This window comes from Leopardus geoffroyi, chromosome C3, assembly GCF_018350155.1.
Source record: "Leopardus geoffroyi isolate Oge1 chromosome C3, O.geoffroyi_Oge1_pat1.0, whole genome shotgun sequence".
Taxonomy (NCBI): Eukaryota; Metazoa; Chordata; class Mammalia; order Carnivora; family Felidae; genus Leopardus; species Leopardus geoffroyi.
In genome coordinates this window covers 50,623,482-50,643,929 of record NC_059338.1, presented here as the reverse complement: position 1 = coordinate 50,643,929, position 20,448 = coordinate 50,623,482, and the positions used below count along the sequence as shown (strand labels likewise).

Sequence of the window (20,448 nt, the reverse complement as noted above, 5' to 3'; positions counted from 1 at the left end):
TCAGTTCCCGCCTGCTTGTCCAGGGAAGGGTTGGTTCTCCTTCCACGGACAATATTTCAGCTGGAATCAGGTTACAGCGAGGCTTCTAAAGAGAGAGGAAACTAGGAGCTTTAGATTGAATTCTACGAGCTAAGATGAAGATCTGTTTGACATTGAAATGGGTGGGAGAAAGGACAGCCACGTTTCCATCGACTCCTGGGGGAAGTAGGGGAGACAGAAGCAAAGAAAAAAGGAGGGAAGAAAAGAAGAATGAGAAATAAGGGTCCAAACACTGGGAACCCTTGTTAGGAATATGTGAATAAGTTAGGTATAATTAGAAAGAGTCACATACAACACACACACAGAGAAACAGAGAAAAGGAGAACAAAAAGAGAGCTAATGGGGAGATAATCACATTTGTGCATGGCATGGCAGTGACAGGAGCTGGCACAGACAGTGGGAGGGCGGGGCGGGGGGGAGCGCACCCAGAGATACAAAGAGCAGTACCAGGCTGGCTTGCAAATCTTGTCTGAGGGGATGGGGGAAGGTGAATGGGGCATCGGTGACACAGAAATCAGTGACACGTGGGTGGGGAAATAAAAGCCAGACAGTGAGCTAGAAATGGACAAAGGGAAGTCAGGAAATGTTGTATGTCACCCAGGACTGTCTGACTCTGTCTGAGTCACTTCTGAAGAGACTTTGGGCAGGTCAACGTAGGCCAAACACCGCCCAAGACCGGGACTTGGGATCAGAGATGCACGCCGGCATCCCAGATGCTGCCGTCCAATGGGCGAGCAGTGGCCCTCTGTCAGACAGCTGTGAGGAGGTCTTTGCTCAGTTCTAGGTGGTCAGGAGGTGAGAGTGAGTTTGGGATCATTTTGAGTAATCGGGGGAGCCTGGTCTCTGCTCGATACCTAGAACCCAGAGGCAGAGGCATCCTTTCCACTGAGCTCTGGTCATTGTACTCAGAGTTGTCTCCAGACAAATGTTACCAATGGCATCATTTGGGCAGCCCCCCTCCAATTTACTGCCATCAAGGATGTATTTTGAGCCAGAAAGAGGGACTGAAGCTAACCATGACCGACACCGTCCTCATTCTTGGTTTGAAAAGGAAACTGGATTCTACAGGGTGGGACATTTGCTCCTTATATGGATTTAGAATCCCCAGGCAGTCACTCTTGGGAGGGTGCAGCAGGCAGACGTGGTAGAAATAGAAGGAGAGAACAGTAAGCACCTGGCACAATGGAAAGGCCAGATTAAGGCAGCGTGGGCTGTTTGAGAGAGAGAGCGTGTTGTGTGCATGTGCACGCACACATGTGTTCTTATCTGGGGATGCCATGGTGAACGTGTTGCCTCTTGAGCAGCCAGTGAAAGAAGGTTCTGATGAGCAGGGCCATTCCTGACAATGGCTTCTACAGCCTGAGAGAAACACCTGTTCGTTTCCTACTGCCGGCTCTTCCCCCCTCATGAATTATCACCCGATCACAACCCTTCAGCATTGAAATCTAGTGATGTGTGATGGTTCTTTAGTGGGAAATCTCCTTGGTGTTGCCCTCTGTATCTGAGATGCCAGAATAAGAAGTCAGGCTATTATTTACAGGGAATCTTCAAATGCATGAATTTTATCTAATGTGGTGTCCTGAAAAATGTATCTAGAAGCCCTTGGGCACACTTTTGATTTAACAACAACAAAAAACTATTGATAGCCTTTCTTAATAATCTCCAAAGTAGCTAAATAAATTTGTTTTTTTTTTCCCCTCCTCTAATGTGTTCATGTAAATCAATCTCTCTTGCCTCCTCCAGCCTCATTTATTGGTTTCATTTCTTGTCTGTGAAAATTTTCCATTTGTCCTTGTTGTCCTAGCAAACAAATACTAAATACATACTCTAATAGTCTCTGGCTGTATCTATAAAGCCACAGGGAGAGGAGGCTGAGGGTTTTTTAGTGAATTCATACAGGTTAGACACAAGACATGGTAAAGCCTCATGCTGGGGGTAAGACCCTTTCATCCTGGGTCCTCTGCTGGACAACCTGTCACCGGGATGCTGTGGCAGGAAATGATTGATTTTTGTTGCCAACCTCGAAGACCAAAAATGTAACCTCAAACATCCCATGTTCTTTTAGTAACTCATTAGAAATCTGTCATCCATGACTTCGTTTATATCTTTTTGAAGCTATTTTTACTTCTATTGAACAGGAGCCTCTTGTGTAATGAGTTCAACAATTTTACAACTTGTGACCTGATCCTGTCACCTGGGTGCACTACAGTGACTAGGTCACCACCCGGATCCACTCACACATTTCTCAACCTGCCTCACTTCTCCTTGGGCATTTTCGGTAGAACCAGAGTCACCAAAAAATGGTTGTTGGCAACCCCTTTGACTCACGTGCCTTATATATATGGGGCCCTATTCTGTCCTTCTTTGCTGTTTGATCTTGACAACTTTATCTACAGAATAATTTTAGGACTATGTTCTGCGTGCAGAATCCAGATAAATAAATACACATTTAGATAGTCTCAAGAGGATATGTGTGGGTTTGTTCCATTTTGTGTGTGCATGCGTGTGCGTGTGTGTGTTGTTTTGTTTTCTTTTTAGGGTTATTTTAATTTATTTTGAAGGACCCAGAATGATAATGTATAATGAGGGAATATCCCACCAAATATACAGACACCTTGGAATTTCTCCCTCCTGTTAACAATTTTAAGGGCACGTATATGGAACTTTCGTGTCCCAAACCTTAGAAAGCAAGAGCTCTTCAAGAGCGAGTCTTTCCTTACTGTATCAGCCTCTTCTCCTGTCTCTGTTAACTGCATTCTTAAGCTACCCTGGGCTATTTATTTGCTACTCCTGGAAAAGCCATGCTTCTTGTATCTCCACGCCTTGGCATATGCTGTTTCCTTTGCTCGGAATTACCTATGTTAGCTGCTAAATTGAACAGCTCAAAATCTAACTTCTCCACGAAATCCTATTCTCGGTTCTCAGGTGTCACATAAGTCACCCCTTAAACTGTAATCACATTGACCTTTGCTCGCACCTTTATTTTAATAGGTCTTAGAATTGAATGTAATTTTTTCATTATGTGTCCATTATCTATCTAGACTATTAGTTCCTCCAGAGCAGAGACCACATCTTCTTATAATTAGCAATCTAGCTCATCCTGGTACAATAGGTAATGGAGGGGATATTTGTTGAAACCATGAATGATGGTGCACAGTAGTGAGAGGATTTCTATAAACTAATCCGCTCACTCACCCACATGCACATGCGCACACCACACATTCACACACCACGCATACACATTCACCACACACATGTGCACGTAGGTGCACGCGCAGACACACATGGGTCTAGGTAAACCAAAGCACAAGGCAGAGGCTGGGTGAAGTTACAGGTGTTAACTTCTCTGCCTCACCAAATCATCCACTTGTAATTTTCTGCATTTGTGTCCTTAATCCATTTTGTTCCTTGCCTGAAATAACGGATGCTTATTGCTACTTTCTCCCTTCTACATTAGCCTAGATTTTTCACAAGGGAATTCATTTTAAAGATTACTGGCCTGGGATTTGCTTGTTCTACTTCAAAAGAACGTTCAGCCATTTTTATATACGCAATACAAGGATCCTAGGTGAAAAACATAAATACCCACACACGCTGCTTATCTCCACCTTCCGGAACATTAAATATTCAGGAAAACGAGGCCCACCATCGATTTTTCCATAATACCCCAATACGTATCATTAGTTGGCAATCTGTCAGGCAGGTTTCAACTCAAGTGACAGACTTCACGTTCAAATCAATTTCGATTAATTTTGCAAGAATCATTCAGAGAAACGTGGCATCAGAGCCCTGATTTAAATCAAGATGTATGGCATCCTCCACTTTTCATTTATCTTGTCATTTTACGGGGAAAATGCAGTCATTTGTCTGGCGCTTTTTTATATACATATAAACCCATGCTGCTTATCACTCCTGGCTCCATTATCCCCAAGACAGTCACTTTTTTCCCTCCTAACAGTTGCTCCATTATTTTATTAGTGTCCAAAACGAGACCTCGCAGACAGTGATGATCAGAGAATAATGGAAATTAGAGATGGAAATGACAGATTAGGTCTCCTTGTCTGTTTCCTGGGGCTAATGTTCCTGTCAGTCTGCGACTCGATGCTTTAGCCTGTCTTATTTTAAATGACACCAACGTGGGGCCTCCACCAAGTCCCTGGAGGCTCTCGTCTACATCCTAAGACTGCCTCTACACGCAGCCAGAGGGAACGACAAACCCTGTGCAATTACCAAGTGAGGCCAGGCCCGTCCTCGCATGATCTGTCTGCAAGGCGAGGGATGTGGAGGCTTGAGCGATTAGCCACCAAATCCAATCACTGCAGAGGGCCAGCCTGGATCATTCAGGGCAAAAAGCGAAATGATATTTTGTCGTTGTTTTCTTCAGCAGCAAGTTTGCAGGCTAAGAGATAGAGAGCTGGTTATCCATCACCCTTTACAACATTTTACTCAGTAAGAATCTTAGCCAACCGAGATGCTCAGCCACCACAGAAGCTAATATCCTGGCTCCCCATCCACTATGCAAACGTGTCAGGGGTCAGAGAGTGAGGGGACTAAGGGGACTTTAAACAGCGAGTGGCACTCCTTTATTCATACGCCGCTTGACATCTATCAGCCAAGCCTTCTGCCCTCCCCACCCATCTTTCAACAAGACGCTACCTCATGTGCATTTACCCTTCTACTAACACCTTCCTCCAAATCGTGGGGGGCAGCCTCTCCGATGCGATCTCAGGTTCAGTGGAAACAGAGCAATCCCTCATTTTCACTAACAGAAAAATTTCATGGCATTTTGACTTCCTCAAGTTTTCTGACCTGTGACTCAGATTTCCTTTCCCTAACTTCATTCCCTCTTGTCCTTATTCCTCAACCTCAACCCGTTCCAGAACATTTGCCCTCTTCTAACGTCGATGGGCATCTATCACGTCTTGACTTAGTCATCAGCTGGCCAGTTCTCTGAGTTGAGTTCTTCTACCCTTCGTCATAAATCACTCCCTTGGGCTCTTCAATCATTTTTATTGCTCTTCTCCAAACTCTCACCCATTTGTCTCCATATTTATTGCTTTGAGAGTCCAGAACTACATTCAATATTCTAGGCTTGGTCTCTTCAGAATCACACAGAAGGGGCTGATCATCAACCCCGGGGATATGAGTCCTCCATGCAATGTGCGAAATGATGGTGGTTCCTTTTTCCACCTTGTCAGGCTGCAAACACATTTCTAATCTGCAGAAAAGCAATCACTCTCAGATGGCTTTTGCCTTGATCTCTTTCTAGTTTTCCCTGTTCCATCGACTGCTATTATTAGTTAGTGTTTATCGACCCCTTTCTCTATCCACTCTGCTCCATGGGGGAGCCAACGCAGAAAGCAAGCTCTCAGCACCCAAGACAAAATAGAAAGTTGCTTCTAAAAAGCAAGAGAAGACGCACAGTGGTGTTGCACAACAATGCGAATGTCCTTAATGCCGCTGAATGGTACACTTAAAAATGATGAAAATGGTAAGTTTTATGAGATGTGTATTTCATCACAATAATTTTTTTAATGTAAAAAAAATAAAAGAAAAATCCAAGACAAGATAACTTCTATCCCAGTCATGTGTGCTTGGGGGAAAGCAAAGGTCTCCGAAAGAAATGGTTACTGGGGATCCGGGCAAGATACCCTTACTTGGTACCGAGCATTCCCACATTTCCCCCTTGCTGACAGTGGTGGGGAAAACGAGTGTCTCCTCATGTCAGTCTCACAAAGCCCCTTGAGCTCTGGGAGAGCTCCACGGGAGTCTGTGTGGCTTCGTGTGTCTCCAACAAAATCAACAGCTAAGTTCTGCCTGTGGAATCCTGGTGGCTGGTGGTAGAATGCAAAGGAGGAGAGGGACAGCTTGATTTTCAGATCCCAGCTGGAGGCTGTGGGGCTGCGAGTCAGAGGCATCATCTCTGAACTCGTAAATGGAGAAAAAGATGACACGGACGTCACTGGAATGGTATAAATATGGAAATGCATGGTGACATTTTTACCCATTCGCTATTCAGAATATAACCACCCCTTAGCTCCGTTCCTCTACACGCAATTGTTCCGCGTCCTGTCTGCATGAAGAAGGGTGACATCTGGGAACCGGCTCATCTGCCATCCCCTCACTTACCCCTGGTTTGTGCCCCATTCATTCCGAATGCAAAGATGCTTGTGTACTGGATCCTTCATGTAACCTTCGTAGCAAAGGCATTCCCCTTAGAAGCAGGGTAGGAAGAAGGAAAAGAAACATGAAGGAATTGATTAACATGTCTGTTTGAGAAAATGAACGTGAAATGATCAGATTAAACTCAGACTCTAATAATGGTGTGGAAGAAACAATAAATCCCATTATGTCACACATCCCCGTCTCTACTGCCCACGGAATGAACACACCCCCAATCTCTCCATTTTCCACTACGTGCTAATTTTCTCTAGTGGAGGAATCTAACATTTGCAAAGAGCCTACTATATGTGCTCGGTAAACACAAAGAACGAGAACTCTGAGCAAAAGAACTTTTTCAACCGTGTTTTCTCAGCGCCAAGTCTACTGCAAGGTGCATATTAGGTGATCAATAAGTATTTAAAGAGCACATAAGCGATGTATTTCATCAAATATTTCTAAGAAACTTGAAAAGTAGGTATTATTAGCTCTGCTATGCTGATAGGGGAAACTGAAGCTCAGAAAAATTGAGGGATCTGGAGACAGCTTATAAATGGCAGAGTTCATATTTGAGCTTATGACGGTCCATCTCTGGACCTTTATTCACACCATGCCAGGCCATTAGCCCATAGAACAATGACATACTTAGAGGAGGTCACTTATACTTCTTATGGTTTTCTAGGAACTCTGGGTTTTCATTTTTAAATGAAAATGGCTAATTATTTTGGAGCTTTTAAACAGAAGAACCATCCACAATTCTATATTTGTTTAGAACATTACTATGCTTCCTTACCATTAGTTACTCCGTTAATATACCAAGCGGTCCACAACCCCTTTGGAACTGTATGCAACACCGTGTATGTGTGTGTGTGTGTGTGTGTGTGTGTGTGTGCACACCTCCTCACGGCAGGATTCCATAACATTCTTCTGATTTACAAGCAAAATCAAGACCCCCAAGGATTAAGAATCATTGCTCCACTTAGTACTGATCTTGGAAACATTTGCTGCTGTGCCCTTATATTAGTAATCCTTAAGCAATGCTGTGTATCCCTAAACTGCTGAGACCGGAGCCAGTGCAGCACTCGTGTGAACTCTGTCACTGGCTGGTTAGTTCATAGGTAGTAGAAGGACAGGGTATGACTTCCTACCATTTGTAAATAGTAAAAGTGGCATGCCTTGAAGAGACAAGGGACATAAGGTTTCCTCATCTTTCTAGGAAGAGACTCTAAAAAGGGATATACATAGCTTGGAGTATGATTTTCTGCTTTCCAAGATAAAAAACAATAAAAATGAAGCGAGGGGTCCCCACCGTCCTAGAGTGAAGGGACTGGGTAGGTTCTAAAGGAAGGAGTTTTTTGTTGTTGTTGTTAGGATCTAAGGTTAATCTTTCTTTTCCAGATGGGCCTATAAGCTACTGACCATCAGGGCCCCACTACCAGGTAACACCCATTTTCTTCCCCCACACCTGTTTAGCTCAAGGTGCTGAGGAGTGGAGTGACAATTAGTTCACTTCTTAGTTTAGGGGGTGTCCACACAGAGTATGAGGTTAGTACTTTGTCTCCTGTATGGGAAACTCAGGCTTCCACGTGGGCTAGATTCACAATAGGCTCAAATTTACTGGCTTCAGTGGTGCTGAGCTGTGTCCAAGAATGGTCAGGGAGCTAGGAGTGGAACATAGGAAAACAAAGCTAGAAATCAGGGAAATGATAATAAAGCTTTCAGATAAATGATGTTTCTCCAGGAGAGAGGAAGATAAAGAAGGCAAGTACCAGAGGATCATCAAAGAAGAAAATTACTAAGGGGTCAGCCTTCCTATCTTACCAATTCCAAAGAAAGCATGGACTTTAGACTATAAGCCACACAAGGGCAGGAACAAAGTTAGGTTTTTTGTTGTTGCTGTTGTTTTGTTTTGTTTATTTGCATAAGCAGGGATTTTATAAACAGTGCAAAATGGAAAATTGATTAAATCATTTCAAATTTTGCCCTGAATTTACAGACAACACGACCACCACCAACTCTCAAGATGCAGAGATAAAAGGCAACTAGTGGGTCTAGTTCACAGACAGGCTTCTCCCTTCAGGAGATCATTTCCCAGCTGTCCCTGTGGACACCAGACATGGGTAGGACGTTGAAAAACAGGAAGTAACCTCATGAGGCTGCTGAGCCCATCACTCCGACTCTTAGAAGGGTCTTGGCTGGAGGCCATGCCCTAGACTTAAGGATTGACCAAAAAGGAAGTCCTTCCACGTTCGAGATCTAGTTACTGCAAAACATGTAAAAATAAATGCAGTAACAACTGAGAGTTCAAGCAAAGCCTGATTTTCCTAATGATGGCAATACCTACCATTTGTAGAGTACATTCACCTTTCTCAAATTGCCTTCACAGTCATTATCTCCTTGTGAGGTTCCATCACTCATTACCACGTGGGGACCCGCTGCCGACAACAGATAGAGCTTCCCTCCGTCTAATGTCACATGCGGCCCAAAGCCGGAGCAACAGAGACATTTTCAAACATACCAGGCTAGAGTTTGAGGATATCCAAAGTTTGCCTCTCAAACGATCCTCATTTCCGGAACCCACCAAACTCCCCCCTTCTGTATTCCTCCTCAAAACCAGTTGGGCCATCTACACGGAAAAGGAGTTCAGACTTGATGAGGGAAGTTGCTATGGCAACCAAATGCTAAATCTTGACTTTAAGAGGGGTTTCATGCGAGCACAAGCTCCGACTGTTAGCTGTGAATTTTAAAGACCCCACAAGGGTGTTGGATGCCCTCCTAAGCTCGAAGTGTTACAGTCTCTGCATCTGCTGTGACAGATGGCGGGGAACACATGACGTGCCGGCTCTGTGGTGGTGTTCACAGGAATCCAATGGAGAGACGTGTCACGGCCACGGAGAGGTGCCCAACCGGGATGGATTGTACCCTGCAGGAGGCACGCACAGGCCACCACACTGCCAGAGAGTAGAAACCCACCAAGAGGTGATCCAGGCAAGGCCTGGAAATGGCTACACTTGATTTGTGCTTGCTACCCTTGAGGTCAAATGCCTTGAGGTAACTTGCATGGTGCCCCTGCCTTCCCTCATTCCCCATTCTGTAGGTGAAGGGGTGAGGTGCAAATCTCATCGAAGGATCAACCTTGACTTAAGGGCTCCTCCAACATGACTGGGCTGGACTTGATGTGGCCAAAAGCCCTGACTTACCTATCCTCCAGGTAGCTGTTGGCTTTTATTAAATGCAACTGGCTGGTGTGCTCCATCTAAAAAGGGCAATCTCTCTAAGACATCTGGACTACGGTAACATCTAACCTCCTGGTCTCCTCCCCTGTGGAGACATCAGGCAAGAGGTGGGCCCAGAGTCAAACGGTCCCATGTGACCCTGGGAGGGCAGACAGGGAAGTACGCCAGTTGCACATCCTGAAGGAAGGGGTGTTAATGGAGTTTGGAACGAGTGGGTGATCCAGGTGACAAGAACAAAATTGAAAGCCATGCTACTCTGCCAAACTGAGTTCAAGAGAGAGAGGCAGTGGTTCAGATCAAGGAAAGGGGAGGAGGGCTCCACTGAGTCTGGGAAACTGGACCAACGGCCCTCGCCAGGTTTTACATGTTTCTCTATGGTTAGCACTGGCCTCTAGAAAGATCTGGGGTAGAAAGAATTTTGGCGAATGGCAATCTTGGATAGCCAGTAAAATCTGATTTAGCTTGGATGCCCGTGCTGCTTGTAGACCCATAAAAGCTACATATCTTGCAAAGGGCAGTCAGCGTCTGTGGCCAGGACTGACGGGGGCTGTGAAATCAAGCAAGTGTGTGTGATGCCTCCACAGCTGCCCAACTGGCAGAACAAAGTCCGGGGATGGAGTAGTGAGAGAAGTTGCTGAATCCAGCTAGTCTGTGTTTCCATCAGAAAACAAGCAATCGGGAAAACATACAATTGTAAACAAAAACCCTTAGAAAGTACAGCAAAAGTCAACCTCTGGCTGGATCCAACCAGAGCACTAAGCCATTCAACCTCAGTGGTTTGCCGTTAGCCCACCTGGACCTGAGACACACCTACGGTTCCAAACCTGGGCAGATCTGGGGGAGAATGTCAGCGTGCACTTGGCCAAGGGGTTCCAGGCACCGGGCTAAGAGCTCCAGGTACACTACATCTCTCCCAAAGAGTGTGTTGCTACAACGTAGGAGGGAGGCTGACATGGAAAACAGATCAGCAGGCTTCCTCCAGCTCATTCTTCTGGAGACCCCTGATGCATGTTTAGAAGATCCATGTAGCCACCTCTATGAACTGGGCTGGGAGCTACAAAGGGTAACGTTAACGATGCTCATTCTTTCTCTGCCCTTTCCCTCCTTCTGTTTCTACAGGTGCCATAAAAATGACCACAAACTTCACGGCTTAAACAACACTGTTTTATTATCTTACAGTTCTGTAGATCAGAAGCCTGACATAAGTCTCAGGGGGCTACAAACAAGGTGTCTGCAGGCCTACATTCTTTTTTGGAGCCTGGAAAGGAGAAATCTGTTTCCTTGCCTTTTCCACCTTCTGGAGGTTGACCACGTTCCTTGCCTCGTGCCCCTTTCCTCCAGCTACAAAGCCAGCAGTGGCTGGTGGGGTCCTTCCCGTGTCGTATCATCCTGGCCTCCTCTTCTGTCTCCCTCTTCCACTTTTTAAGGACCCTAGTGATTTTACTAGGCCCACCTGGTTGACCCAGAATATTCTCATTCTAAAGCCTGTTGTTTAGCCACCCGGATTCATCTTTGCCATGTAACGTAACTCACTCACAGGTTCTGGGGAAGAGGGGGACAACATCCTTGGGGGATGTTCTGCCTACCACAGCTGCTATTCTGGACCACTGTGCAGGTGATGCGTAAACGCATGCTTAACTTTGGAACGTTCTGGAAGGTTGTCTAAGGAGAGCTCCAGGCCCCAGAGGATGCTCCTTTGCAGTGACTGAGCGTGCGTGTTTGTGTGTTCGTGCGTGTGCGTGTGTGAACAAGTACACACGTGCACTTGCACTGTTCCACATCTCCATATGGGCAGACCCCTCGGCATGGCTGGGAAAGCACACGTCCCAACATGGTGACATTTCCAAGTGAGTTAGCTGGAGGATTGCAAAAATAACGTCGGCTTGACTTGCAGCCAATTCCCACACTCAGCTCTTTGGAGAAAGGCTCTAGGACGGAGTGTGGGAGGCGATAAAGTTTCTTACTGATGAGCGTGTGGGATGACCACATCATCCCACGTGCGGGAAGAAGCAGGGCAGGAAGGGGGAGGGTTTCCAATTCCAGCATTAATGAAAACAAAAGTCTCCGAAGCAGCACTTCTCAGCTGCTACCCCAAATGAAGATGATGCACCTTAGCTCTGCTGTGGGGTTTGGGTTCCTCTCTGCAGTCTCCCGCATGGCTTTCCAGTTGGATATTCATTAATTGTCACAGATACGGGGAAGCCACTGGCAGAGGAGGGCTTCCCAAAGTCATTTTCAGCAAGGATTAGCAATGAGACGTCTAGGAAGACTGAAGAGGGAGGTGATAGGAACTTCGCTGTGGACAAGCAGGCACCCGGTTCCTGGCTTGGGGAGCATGCTCAGTATAATGATGGTTGTTTGCATAGTTTTCAGTGACAGATATGCTGTATCTGACATGTCTGGGGAAATCAAGCAACCCTTGATAATCCCACTTCTGCTCTGACTTCATGATGGATGGAACACAGACTTACGCCTTAGGAAGCCGTGGGGGCTTTGAGTGAGTTATGCACCTTCTCGGGGAATTCACACATCGATCTAAAGTAAGAAGGTCGTTTCTCTCTAAGACCCCTCCATGCATAAAACACCAATCCCTTCTCCCCGCATGTAATTAAAAGTGCTTTCTGCTCTTTAAAACCTCAGTAGAGAAGAACAGACATCATGTTTTCACTCATATGTGGATCTCGAGAAACTTAACAGAAGACCATGGGGGAAGGGAGGGGAAAAAATAGATACAAACAGAGAGGCAGGGAGGCAAACCGTAAGAGACTCTTAAATACACAGAACAAACTGAGGGAGGATGGGAAGGTGGGGGAGAAGGGAAAATGGGTGACGGGTGTTGAGGAGGGCACTTGGGATGAGCACTGGGTGTTGTATGTGAGCCAATTTGACAATAAATTATATTCATGAAAAAATAAATAAATAACACCTCGGTGGCGCCTTCCAAGGCCCTCTGGGGATCATGGTTCTCTCAGAAGTGAATTTAACAGCTCAGCTTGTCCCAGGATCTCCCAATCCAAGTCAGTGGTGGGGACCAGAGACCTGCTGCACAGAGAGGCCCCGTCTTGGACATGAGCCGCTTTTCCGTTCTCCCGAGCACACTGGCTTTCGGGCAGGGTGCACAGCCCATCTGTTTGATTTGGTGTTTGCCTGACAGCGTGGGAGGAGCAGTAAAGTAGGCACAGTCTTAGACATCAGATGTTTAAAATGTTGTACTTTCTCTTCCACACGCGGGCCTGGAAGACCTGTGATGGGCCCAGGTGAAAACTCTTAGACCTAAGAAGGTGAACCTTAGCCATTGTCGCCACCTGTTACTCTCCCAAAGACATCTAGCAATGGTTGTGACAGAAGTAAGGCTGTATGTCCTGGACTCAACCTCTACTAATATCCCTCCACCCCAGCACCTGAAGAAGATACACCCGTGGGGGTGTGTGTGTGTGTGTGTGTACGTGAGCACGTGTATGTATGTATTTATGTGTGCCTGTGTATGTATATGCATGTGTGTATGTTTGTATATGTGTGTGCCTGTGTATGTATGTGTGTACTTGTATGTGCACGTGCATGTGCATGTATATATGTAACTATGCGCACACGTGTAAGTGTACGTGTGTGCACATGCATGCATGCATATGTGCGTGTGTACAAGTGTGTGTAAGTGTACGTGTGTGCACATGCATGCATGCATATGTGCGTGTGTGTGCACGTGTGCACATGTACGTGTACACATGTGTGTATGCGCGTGCATGCATATGTACGTGTGTGTGAATGTGTGATGCGTATGTATATGTGTATGTGTGTGCACATACACAGGCATATGTGTGTGGTATGTGTAGTGGAGGTGAGGGGCTGTACGTGAGGTACAGAGAGTGGGAGCAGTTGGCCCCTAACTCCCCACATTTCCCTTGGGGGTCTTAACTATCATTACACCCCTTCCTTTGTTCTAAGGCATCATACTATTTCTCTGGGAAGGATCTATCTGTAGAACCAAAATCTACTGGAACCAGGTCTTTATAACGACTACTGGAGATGAACCCTTTCTGCAAGAAAAGCGCACAGCAACCTGGAAGGAGGCACCCACACTCTTCAGTTTCCTGGAGCTCACAAAGCTCTCAGAGCCGTGCATGAATATGGACCCTCTCAGGGAAGCCCCACCCCATCTGGTAACATGACAGCTTGGAAGATGTCTCTCTCCTTTTCCCCAGTAACCCCTGTCCTAAGATTCATCTGAAGACTATAATTTCAGATGTGCCCTGCGTTTATGTGGAAAGATATTCATTTTGGTAGTATTTGTAAAAATTAAAAATTTAAAGCATCCTAAATGTCAAATAATAGGGAACTATTTAAGTGAGCTATGATATAGACGTACAATGGAATACCAAATAGCCATTAAAATTATGTTATTGACGATTATTTAATGGTTCTGGAAAATTTTCATGATAAAATGTTAAAGTGAAAAAAATCAGGGAAATGCTATTGGACTTCGTGTGCTTATGAGTCTCTGAAAATCATGCACAGATAAAGATCAGAAGGGACATTACGATTTTAAAATGATTTCTCCAGAAGATAGAATTATAGATAATTATCATTTTCTTCAATGAGCTTTCCTAACTTTTCCAAATTTTCTGCGATAAACATGCATAAAGAGTCTGGCCCCGGTAGCTGACATCCAATGGATGGATGGCAAATGGGGGTGGAGGTCATCTTAAACGGGTCCATACAGAGTAGGGGTCCCAGAAAAGATACTTCCAAGGCTTCTGCCAGAAGATGACACATTTTAAGCCCACATGCTCGGGGGCCCAACACTACACCGGCAGCTTGCATGGTCTAGACTCCCAAAGGCAATGGAAAAATTGGGAGAGACGGTCTGGGTTTCCAGGGGAGTGATTGCAAGAGGCATGAACTCTGACAGTTACCCGCTGCCCGGTGCTCCTGCCTACCAGTTTCGGGGTCGCACTGGTGTTCACAGGGGTCCAGGAGCCGCCGGGCACAGAGGTCCATGGCCCAGGGCCCACTGGAGTTCTGCTGAGAGAAGAGCACCACTTGGGCTGGGTTCAGCCAGTCACTGGCATCCAGCTGGCTCCCCTCCAGCAAGATGAAGCGGCTCCCTGCAGGAGAGAGAGAGGAGGTGTGCCTGTGTGTGCATACAATGCGCACACGTGTGCACACACACACACGCCACTGAAGGCAGAGTAAGGGACGCTCTGCAGAATACCCCAAGCCGAGATCACTACTCCTACCAGCCCCGGCCTGTCATGAGCCCCCGAGCAAGGGATCAGCAGATGGAGGCTCGGCCGCCACCTGGACCTCCTGCCACACCGCCCCCTGGTGCCTTGCCTCGTCCCGTCTTGGTCAGGGTGGACCGAGGGAATCCTGGGACACAGCGGCTCTGTAATGGCCATGGCATGGCTCCATGAGACCCAGCCACAGGCACTGGTGCTCGCCCAAGGAACAGGGACCCGCTGCCTTGTCTCCTCCACATGCCACGAAATAGCAGGCCCTCTCACACCAGAGACAGTCCCCACCTGTCTTCAGCCTTAGAGCAGCAGAGAGAACAGACATTATACAAGTCAATTCGGTGCTCTGGGCTTAACAAATTCAGGGCCTCTCAGAACCTGTTTCACTCCCTCATTATATTGGGGTCCCCCTGGATGAAAGTAAATTATCGCTTCAGTGTTCTAGGCTTTAGCAAGTTACTGCAATTAGGAGTTTCTCACCCGGGCATACCCAGACCGAAGCATGGCTGATTCGTAATCACCTCCTCTCCTCCGCTTAGCCTCTCCCTTCCCAAAAGCCGGGAATCTCAGTGTCGATCTACCTGTATCCAGAATGCTCTGTGTTTCTCTACAAAGACAGGGGCTTATTTTAAAACAAAGAGAAATGAGAAACTGGAGTGGGTACAGAGAAGAGGAGGTAATCTGTTCAGTTTTATGGTTGTTTTTTTTTTTAACCTGCTTTCTGTCCTCATCTGCGGACAATCCAAATTTGTCCTAAGCCTCACTTATCTGGGTTTATTTTTCCCTCGCTTACAGTAACAAGTAACAGTGACCCCCGGCTTCCCTATCTTCCCTGTCCAACTCGAAAACTTCCCCTTTGGGGAGGAAGCCACATCCTTGGAAGTGAGCTCACCATCGGCGATCAGGTGCTCGGGGACGTGCAGGGTGATTTTGACAACGAGGGGGCAGCTGACGTGGGACGAGCACACGAGACCGATTACACAGCTGGTGATGCTGATCAGCGTCAAGGTGGTCTTATTCACAGGACTTCGGGGGGAGCCCACTGGAAGCAAGATACAAGCAAGACACGTGGCGGTAAGAATCTTGGCAGCGGGAGGACAATTTGGCCTGTTGCTGCCCGACCCAGCAAACGGGGGAGGCAGTGGGCAAACCTAGCCCAGGCGGGAAATGTTTCAGCTCACGACCCCAGTGAGCTTCATCCTCGAGCAACACCATGTCGTCAGCTGGAGTCACAGGGGCCTAGCCTACTGGTGGCCCTCAGGGTGAACAATGGCCAGTCATGTGCACGTTCTCTGCACTCGTCCTGGGGCAGGTTCACAAAGAAATCATAGATAGAAAGGAGGGCATTCTCCCCTTCCACTCCCTCCGCTGAGCTCCAACCCCTTGGGTGACTCTTCCTCTCTAGGGTCTGGAAAGAGGAAAAGTCTCTCTGTATGAGCAGAGGATGTTGTCATGCCAGAAGGGTCTCCCCAGTCCTGCAGTCACTGGGGTAAGGTTATAAATGGCAGCCTAGTGAGAACACAATAATGCTGAGAAGAAGACACCTTCCCAGGCAGGTGTGGACAGGAATGGGAAGGAAGGTTTTCTTGGTGTGTTTTTGTTGGTTTCGTTTTGGTTTTTGTGGAGACGATAAATGGTAGTAACAAGAGGGACCTTTCACCTGGAGGCAGAACAGATGTGGGAAAGAAAGCAAGTTGCCAACAAATATGTGTCCTTTGTAATTTTCTCATCATCTGATCTGCGTTGGCATTTATTAGTGCTAGAAATAAAATGCATCTACTATGTCAGACAGTGTGCTAAGTGCGTTGCATACATTGTTTTGTTTTTATTATTTGCTTCCTTAGGATGAATCTGTGAGTCTGTACAGTAACTACCCACTTCACAGGTAAGGAGAATAAGTCTCAAAGAGATTAACCTCACAGCAATAGTTAAAACTCGTGAAGCGTAATTATGTCAGGCCCCAGTGCCCAGGCTTTATGTGGCTCGTATCATTTAAAGTGACCACAAGGTGAGGAGGCAGCCCCCACAGAGGGACAATCAGAGAGGCGACGGGGCACGTCCAGGGTCAAGCAGCTACTAAGGAACAGGTCCTCGCCCCCAGACGAGGCACTGCTCAATCTCTGGGGGCCAGGGGAGTCTTTGGAACCGCTGTTCTCAGGACCACAGGGAAGGTTTGGGTCCACGGCTGCACCCACCCTTTACGGCAGCACGTTCCCTGAGCGGGCGAGCCGGCAGTAGCTGGGATGACAGACTCCAGGGTGACAGGCAGACTCTGGGTCCTCGGTCCCTTGCTACCTGGAGACATTCTATTCATGTTAGCGGCCTTTCAACGAGGGGTCTGTTTTCCCACACCTACAAATCTCCCTGGGCCACTCAGGCCCACACCGGGCCTGAGCACATCTACCTCCAGCATATCCCCCAGGCGCTCGAATGCGAGACTGGACCCTCCCTCTTCCTCCGATTTCCGTCACCTGGAGAACGGCACCCTCGGCGACTTGGGTTTCTCAAGTGGGAAAACTCCATCCTCTGTTCCAGAAGCCACACCCTCCACCACCTCCAGTGCCATTAAATCTTTTCTCCACTGGTGTCCAAAGTTCCTCTTGCCTACATTCTCTCCATCCCTACCCACGCCCAGCATCGCACACCCGGACCGCGGCAACAGCCATCTGCCCAGTCTCCCTGCCTCAACCTCCCCCACCCTCGCCTACCCTCCGCCCCGGCCCCAAGGCACACTTCACGAAGCAGAGCAGACCAGGGCCGTGCTCTTTAAAAGCCTTCTGTGATGCCACCTGAAGTGCTAGGTTCAAGTCCTCCAGTCGAGGCGTGTGATCTTCCAGCCTCAGTTCCTAGCAAACCGCAAGCCTGCACGATAAGCTTCATTCTAGTAAACTCTTTACCACTCTCTGACTAGACCATTATCGTTTATGTCTCTGTGACTTTGCACATATCATCTCCTCCTCCGCAGAATGCCACTTCGTCACCTTGTCAGCCTGGCATACACCTACTCTTCAAGTCTCAGCTCAAACAACATCTCCTTGTAAACACTTCCCTGAAACCTTTAAGAGCAGATTCTCACTCATTCCGGGCTGTTCCTTTAGCCCTGGGTGCACCCTGCTGTTATAGCTTTTATCACACAGCGTTGTCACTGTTTATACTCATGGGACTGCAATAATTTGCTACTCCTCTTCCCGTCTCTCTGGTCCTTCTGCGTCGTCAACCCATCATCCAGCGTCTCTACCTGGCTTCAAAATTTCCAGTCGTTCTCTGTGACCTACAGAACCAAGTGCAAACTCATGGCACACATATAATCCCCCCATCCCTACTGTCCCGTGTGCCCATATACTGACACCCCGGATTATGGCTGCCATATTGAACTACTCTTCCTTGCTTTAAAATACCAGGTTCTTTTGTGCCTTCAAGGCTTCACATATGCTATTTTCCTTACTAGAACGCCCTTATCCCAGAGCCTCCTTTTTCTTTTTTATTTTTTTAAAAAAATTTTTTTTTCAACGTTTATTTATTTTTGGGACAGAGAGAGACAGAGCATGAACGGGGGAGGGGCAGAGACAGAGAGGGAGACACAGAATCGGAAACAGGCTCCAGGCTCTGAGCCATCAGCCCAGAGCCCGACACGGGGCTCGAACTCCCGGACCGCGAGATCGTGACCTGGCTGAAGTCGGACGCTTAACCGACTGCGCCACCCAGGCGCCCCAGAGCCTCCTTTTTCAAGACGTTCTATACACTGTATATAACCCAGGTCTCCTTATTTTCTCCTTCTTTGCCTCCTATTGCTGCCAGGTAGAATGACCTGTTCTGTCTTCTGAGAACTCACTTTACCTTATTTATAATACTAAATTAAGCCTTATCACTGTGCCATGTTTTCACGTTTCTACCTCCTATCACAAAGCCTGACCTATGGCAGGTGCGTTATAAAATTTCTTGCTGGCCTGATTGATGTATTCTGTTCAATTCAACAAACACTTACAAGCATCTATTATAGGCAAAATCCTTCACAAGGCACTTTGGAAAAATAAATTAGACATGCCCATCCCTAAGAAGCTTACAGTCTAGTTAATAGCAATAAACAGTTGATGTACTCGGAGAGCTCGGTATTTTAAAGGAACAGTTTTATGCTGCAAAGAAACTCATTCGAATTCATTACTACGGATTTTCCTAAAACGGGATTTTCTTAAAGAAGAACACACCCTGCTCTGGGTTGGATGGGCCTAGGTTGACTATCTGCTGTGTATAAATATGTAAAGAGGATCAAGGGATCCACATTCTCACCCTCAGGGATACTGGGGCATCAGACGTTAGGCCCAGAGCCCCACTCATCTCTTGTGAAAAATGGTGGGAAGGATTTTTGTCCCGATATTAGTAAAGCTTACAGAAACTGGAAATGAGGAATTAAAAGGGCTGCTTCCAATCCCTGGGGAGAAGGCCCTCAGCATGGAGGAAACTCAAGTGGAGGTAGGAGAGAGCCAAATGAGAATGTCTTTTGGGGGGCATTGGTCGATCATTGGTTGGGGGAAATGCTATGGAGCGTAACAGGAGGGACGCCACTCAAATATCCTCCACTGTATCCCAAGGGGCCCCTGTCCAAGATTCTTTAAGATGGGGTGCTGTACAAGCCCGAGGCCACACCGTGGAGAGGTCTAGGAGCCACAACAATGGGACTGCATAGCGCTCTGGCGGTCACCAAAAAGGGCACATTTTAATATAATTTAATCCCGACAGTAGCCCTGTGCATGATGCATTGTTAAACACACTTAACATGTGGGGAAACGGGAGGCTCAGAGAAGTTGTTGTCCTTATCCAACATCCCACAACAAGTCAATGGTGAAGCCTGTGGAACCCAGACCTGCCTCGGTGACAACAGTGGTACCAGCAAGTGCATATAGGCAGTGGTGATATCTACAACGTATCTGCAACAGCCATACTTGAACATCGGGTGGCCTGGAACAGATACCGGCTGTGCGGAATAACAACTCTGTCAGTGGTGAAGGGAGTGAAGGAAATAACCGGGGCCCTGTCGGGAGAGAGGAGGCGACTTGGGAGGCTTGGGGTCCTGCGGTTCTTCCAGATAGAGGATAAAAGGTCAAATCCCACAACACACGTATGTCAGGCCACAGATCATTCCTCAAGCACGCCATCCCACAGCCGCCGCCTCGCCCAGTCCCCAGGCCGGTGTGGCTGGGTAAGCACGAGTACAGGCACTGTCCGCTTTTTCACATATAATGCGCTTTATCAACTTTATTTCCTGTGTCTAAACACCAAAAGAGGACTCCTGAGGCTTCCAGAAGGAATTGAGAGTCTTCTGACCAAGAAATAGCCTTTCAAACAACTTCAAAACTTGTTTGAGAGTGCCATTATCTGGGAGAGATGATTCTCCGAAATTTTCCACTCTAGGCTCTTCTTTCTTCCTTAGGAGAAAACACCGGTCATGATCCAAGAACGCTTCCTGCAGAAACTGGCCTTGGTCCACACGGCCCCCAACCCGACCCAGAACCTCTGCAGCAACCTGCCTCCTCTCCCCAGAGCCCCGTCACCCGCTGTGCCCCTCCATCCTTCCCACCTCTGCTGCGCCTCCGGCTCCTGGAGGGGTCGGTGTAGAAAGTCAGCTGGGGGTCGTTTTCTGTCTCTGTGCCAGAGTCTCCTTCAGGGTTCAGGAAGGCGGAACCAGCTGTAATGAAAAGCAACACAGCAAAGTCGACATCTTCAGTTTTTCCTTCATGACACCCAATCACTGGGCAAGCTCGAGAGAAAAATCGATAGAAACAAGA

At 47.3% G+C, this 20,448-nt stretch overlaps 1 protein-coding gene across 5 annotated transcripts in view; it reads right to left on the bottom strand.

Annotated features, from left to right (window-relative positions):
• The window catches only part of ASTN1 (astrotactin 1), a 305,254-nt gene that overhangs the window by 135,909 nt on the left and 148,897 nt on the right, over positions 1-20,448 (bottom strand). For 3 of the 5 annotated variants that reach the window (XM_045452809.1, XM_045452805.1, XM_045452807.1), the window contains exons 5-8: positions 20,241-20,348; positions 15,558-15,707; positions 14,345-14,536; positions 6,169-6,253 (exon numbers count right to left, since the gene is read on the bottom strand). In XM_045452809.1, coding sequence (XP_045308765.1) covers positions 6,169-6,253; positions 14,345-14,536; positions 15,558-15,707; positions 20,241-20,348 — 535 coding nt within the window. The remainder of the gene's footprint in view (positions 1-6,168; positions 6,254-14,344; positions 14,537-15,557; positions 15,708-20,240; positions 20,349-20,448) is intronic. The other 2 variants (XM_045452806.1, XM_045452808.1) reach the window with 1 other exon arrangement.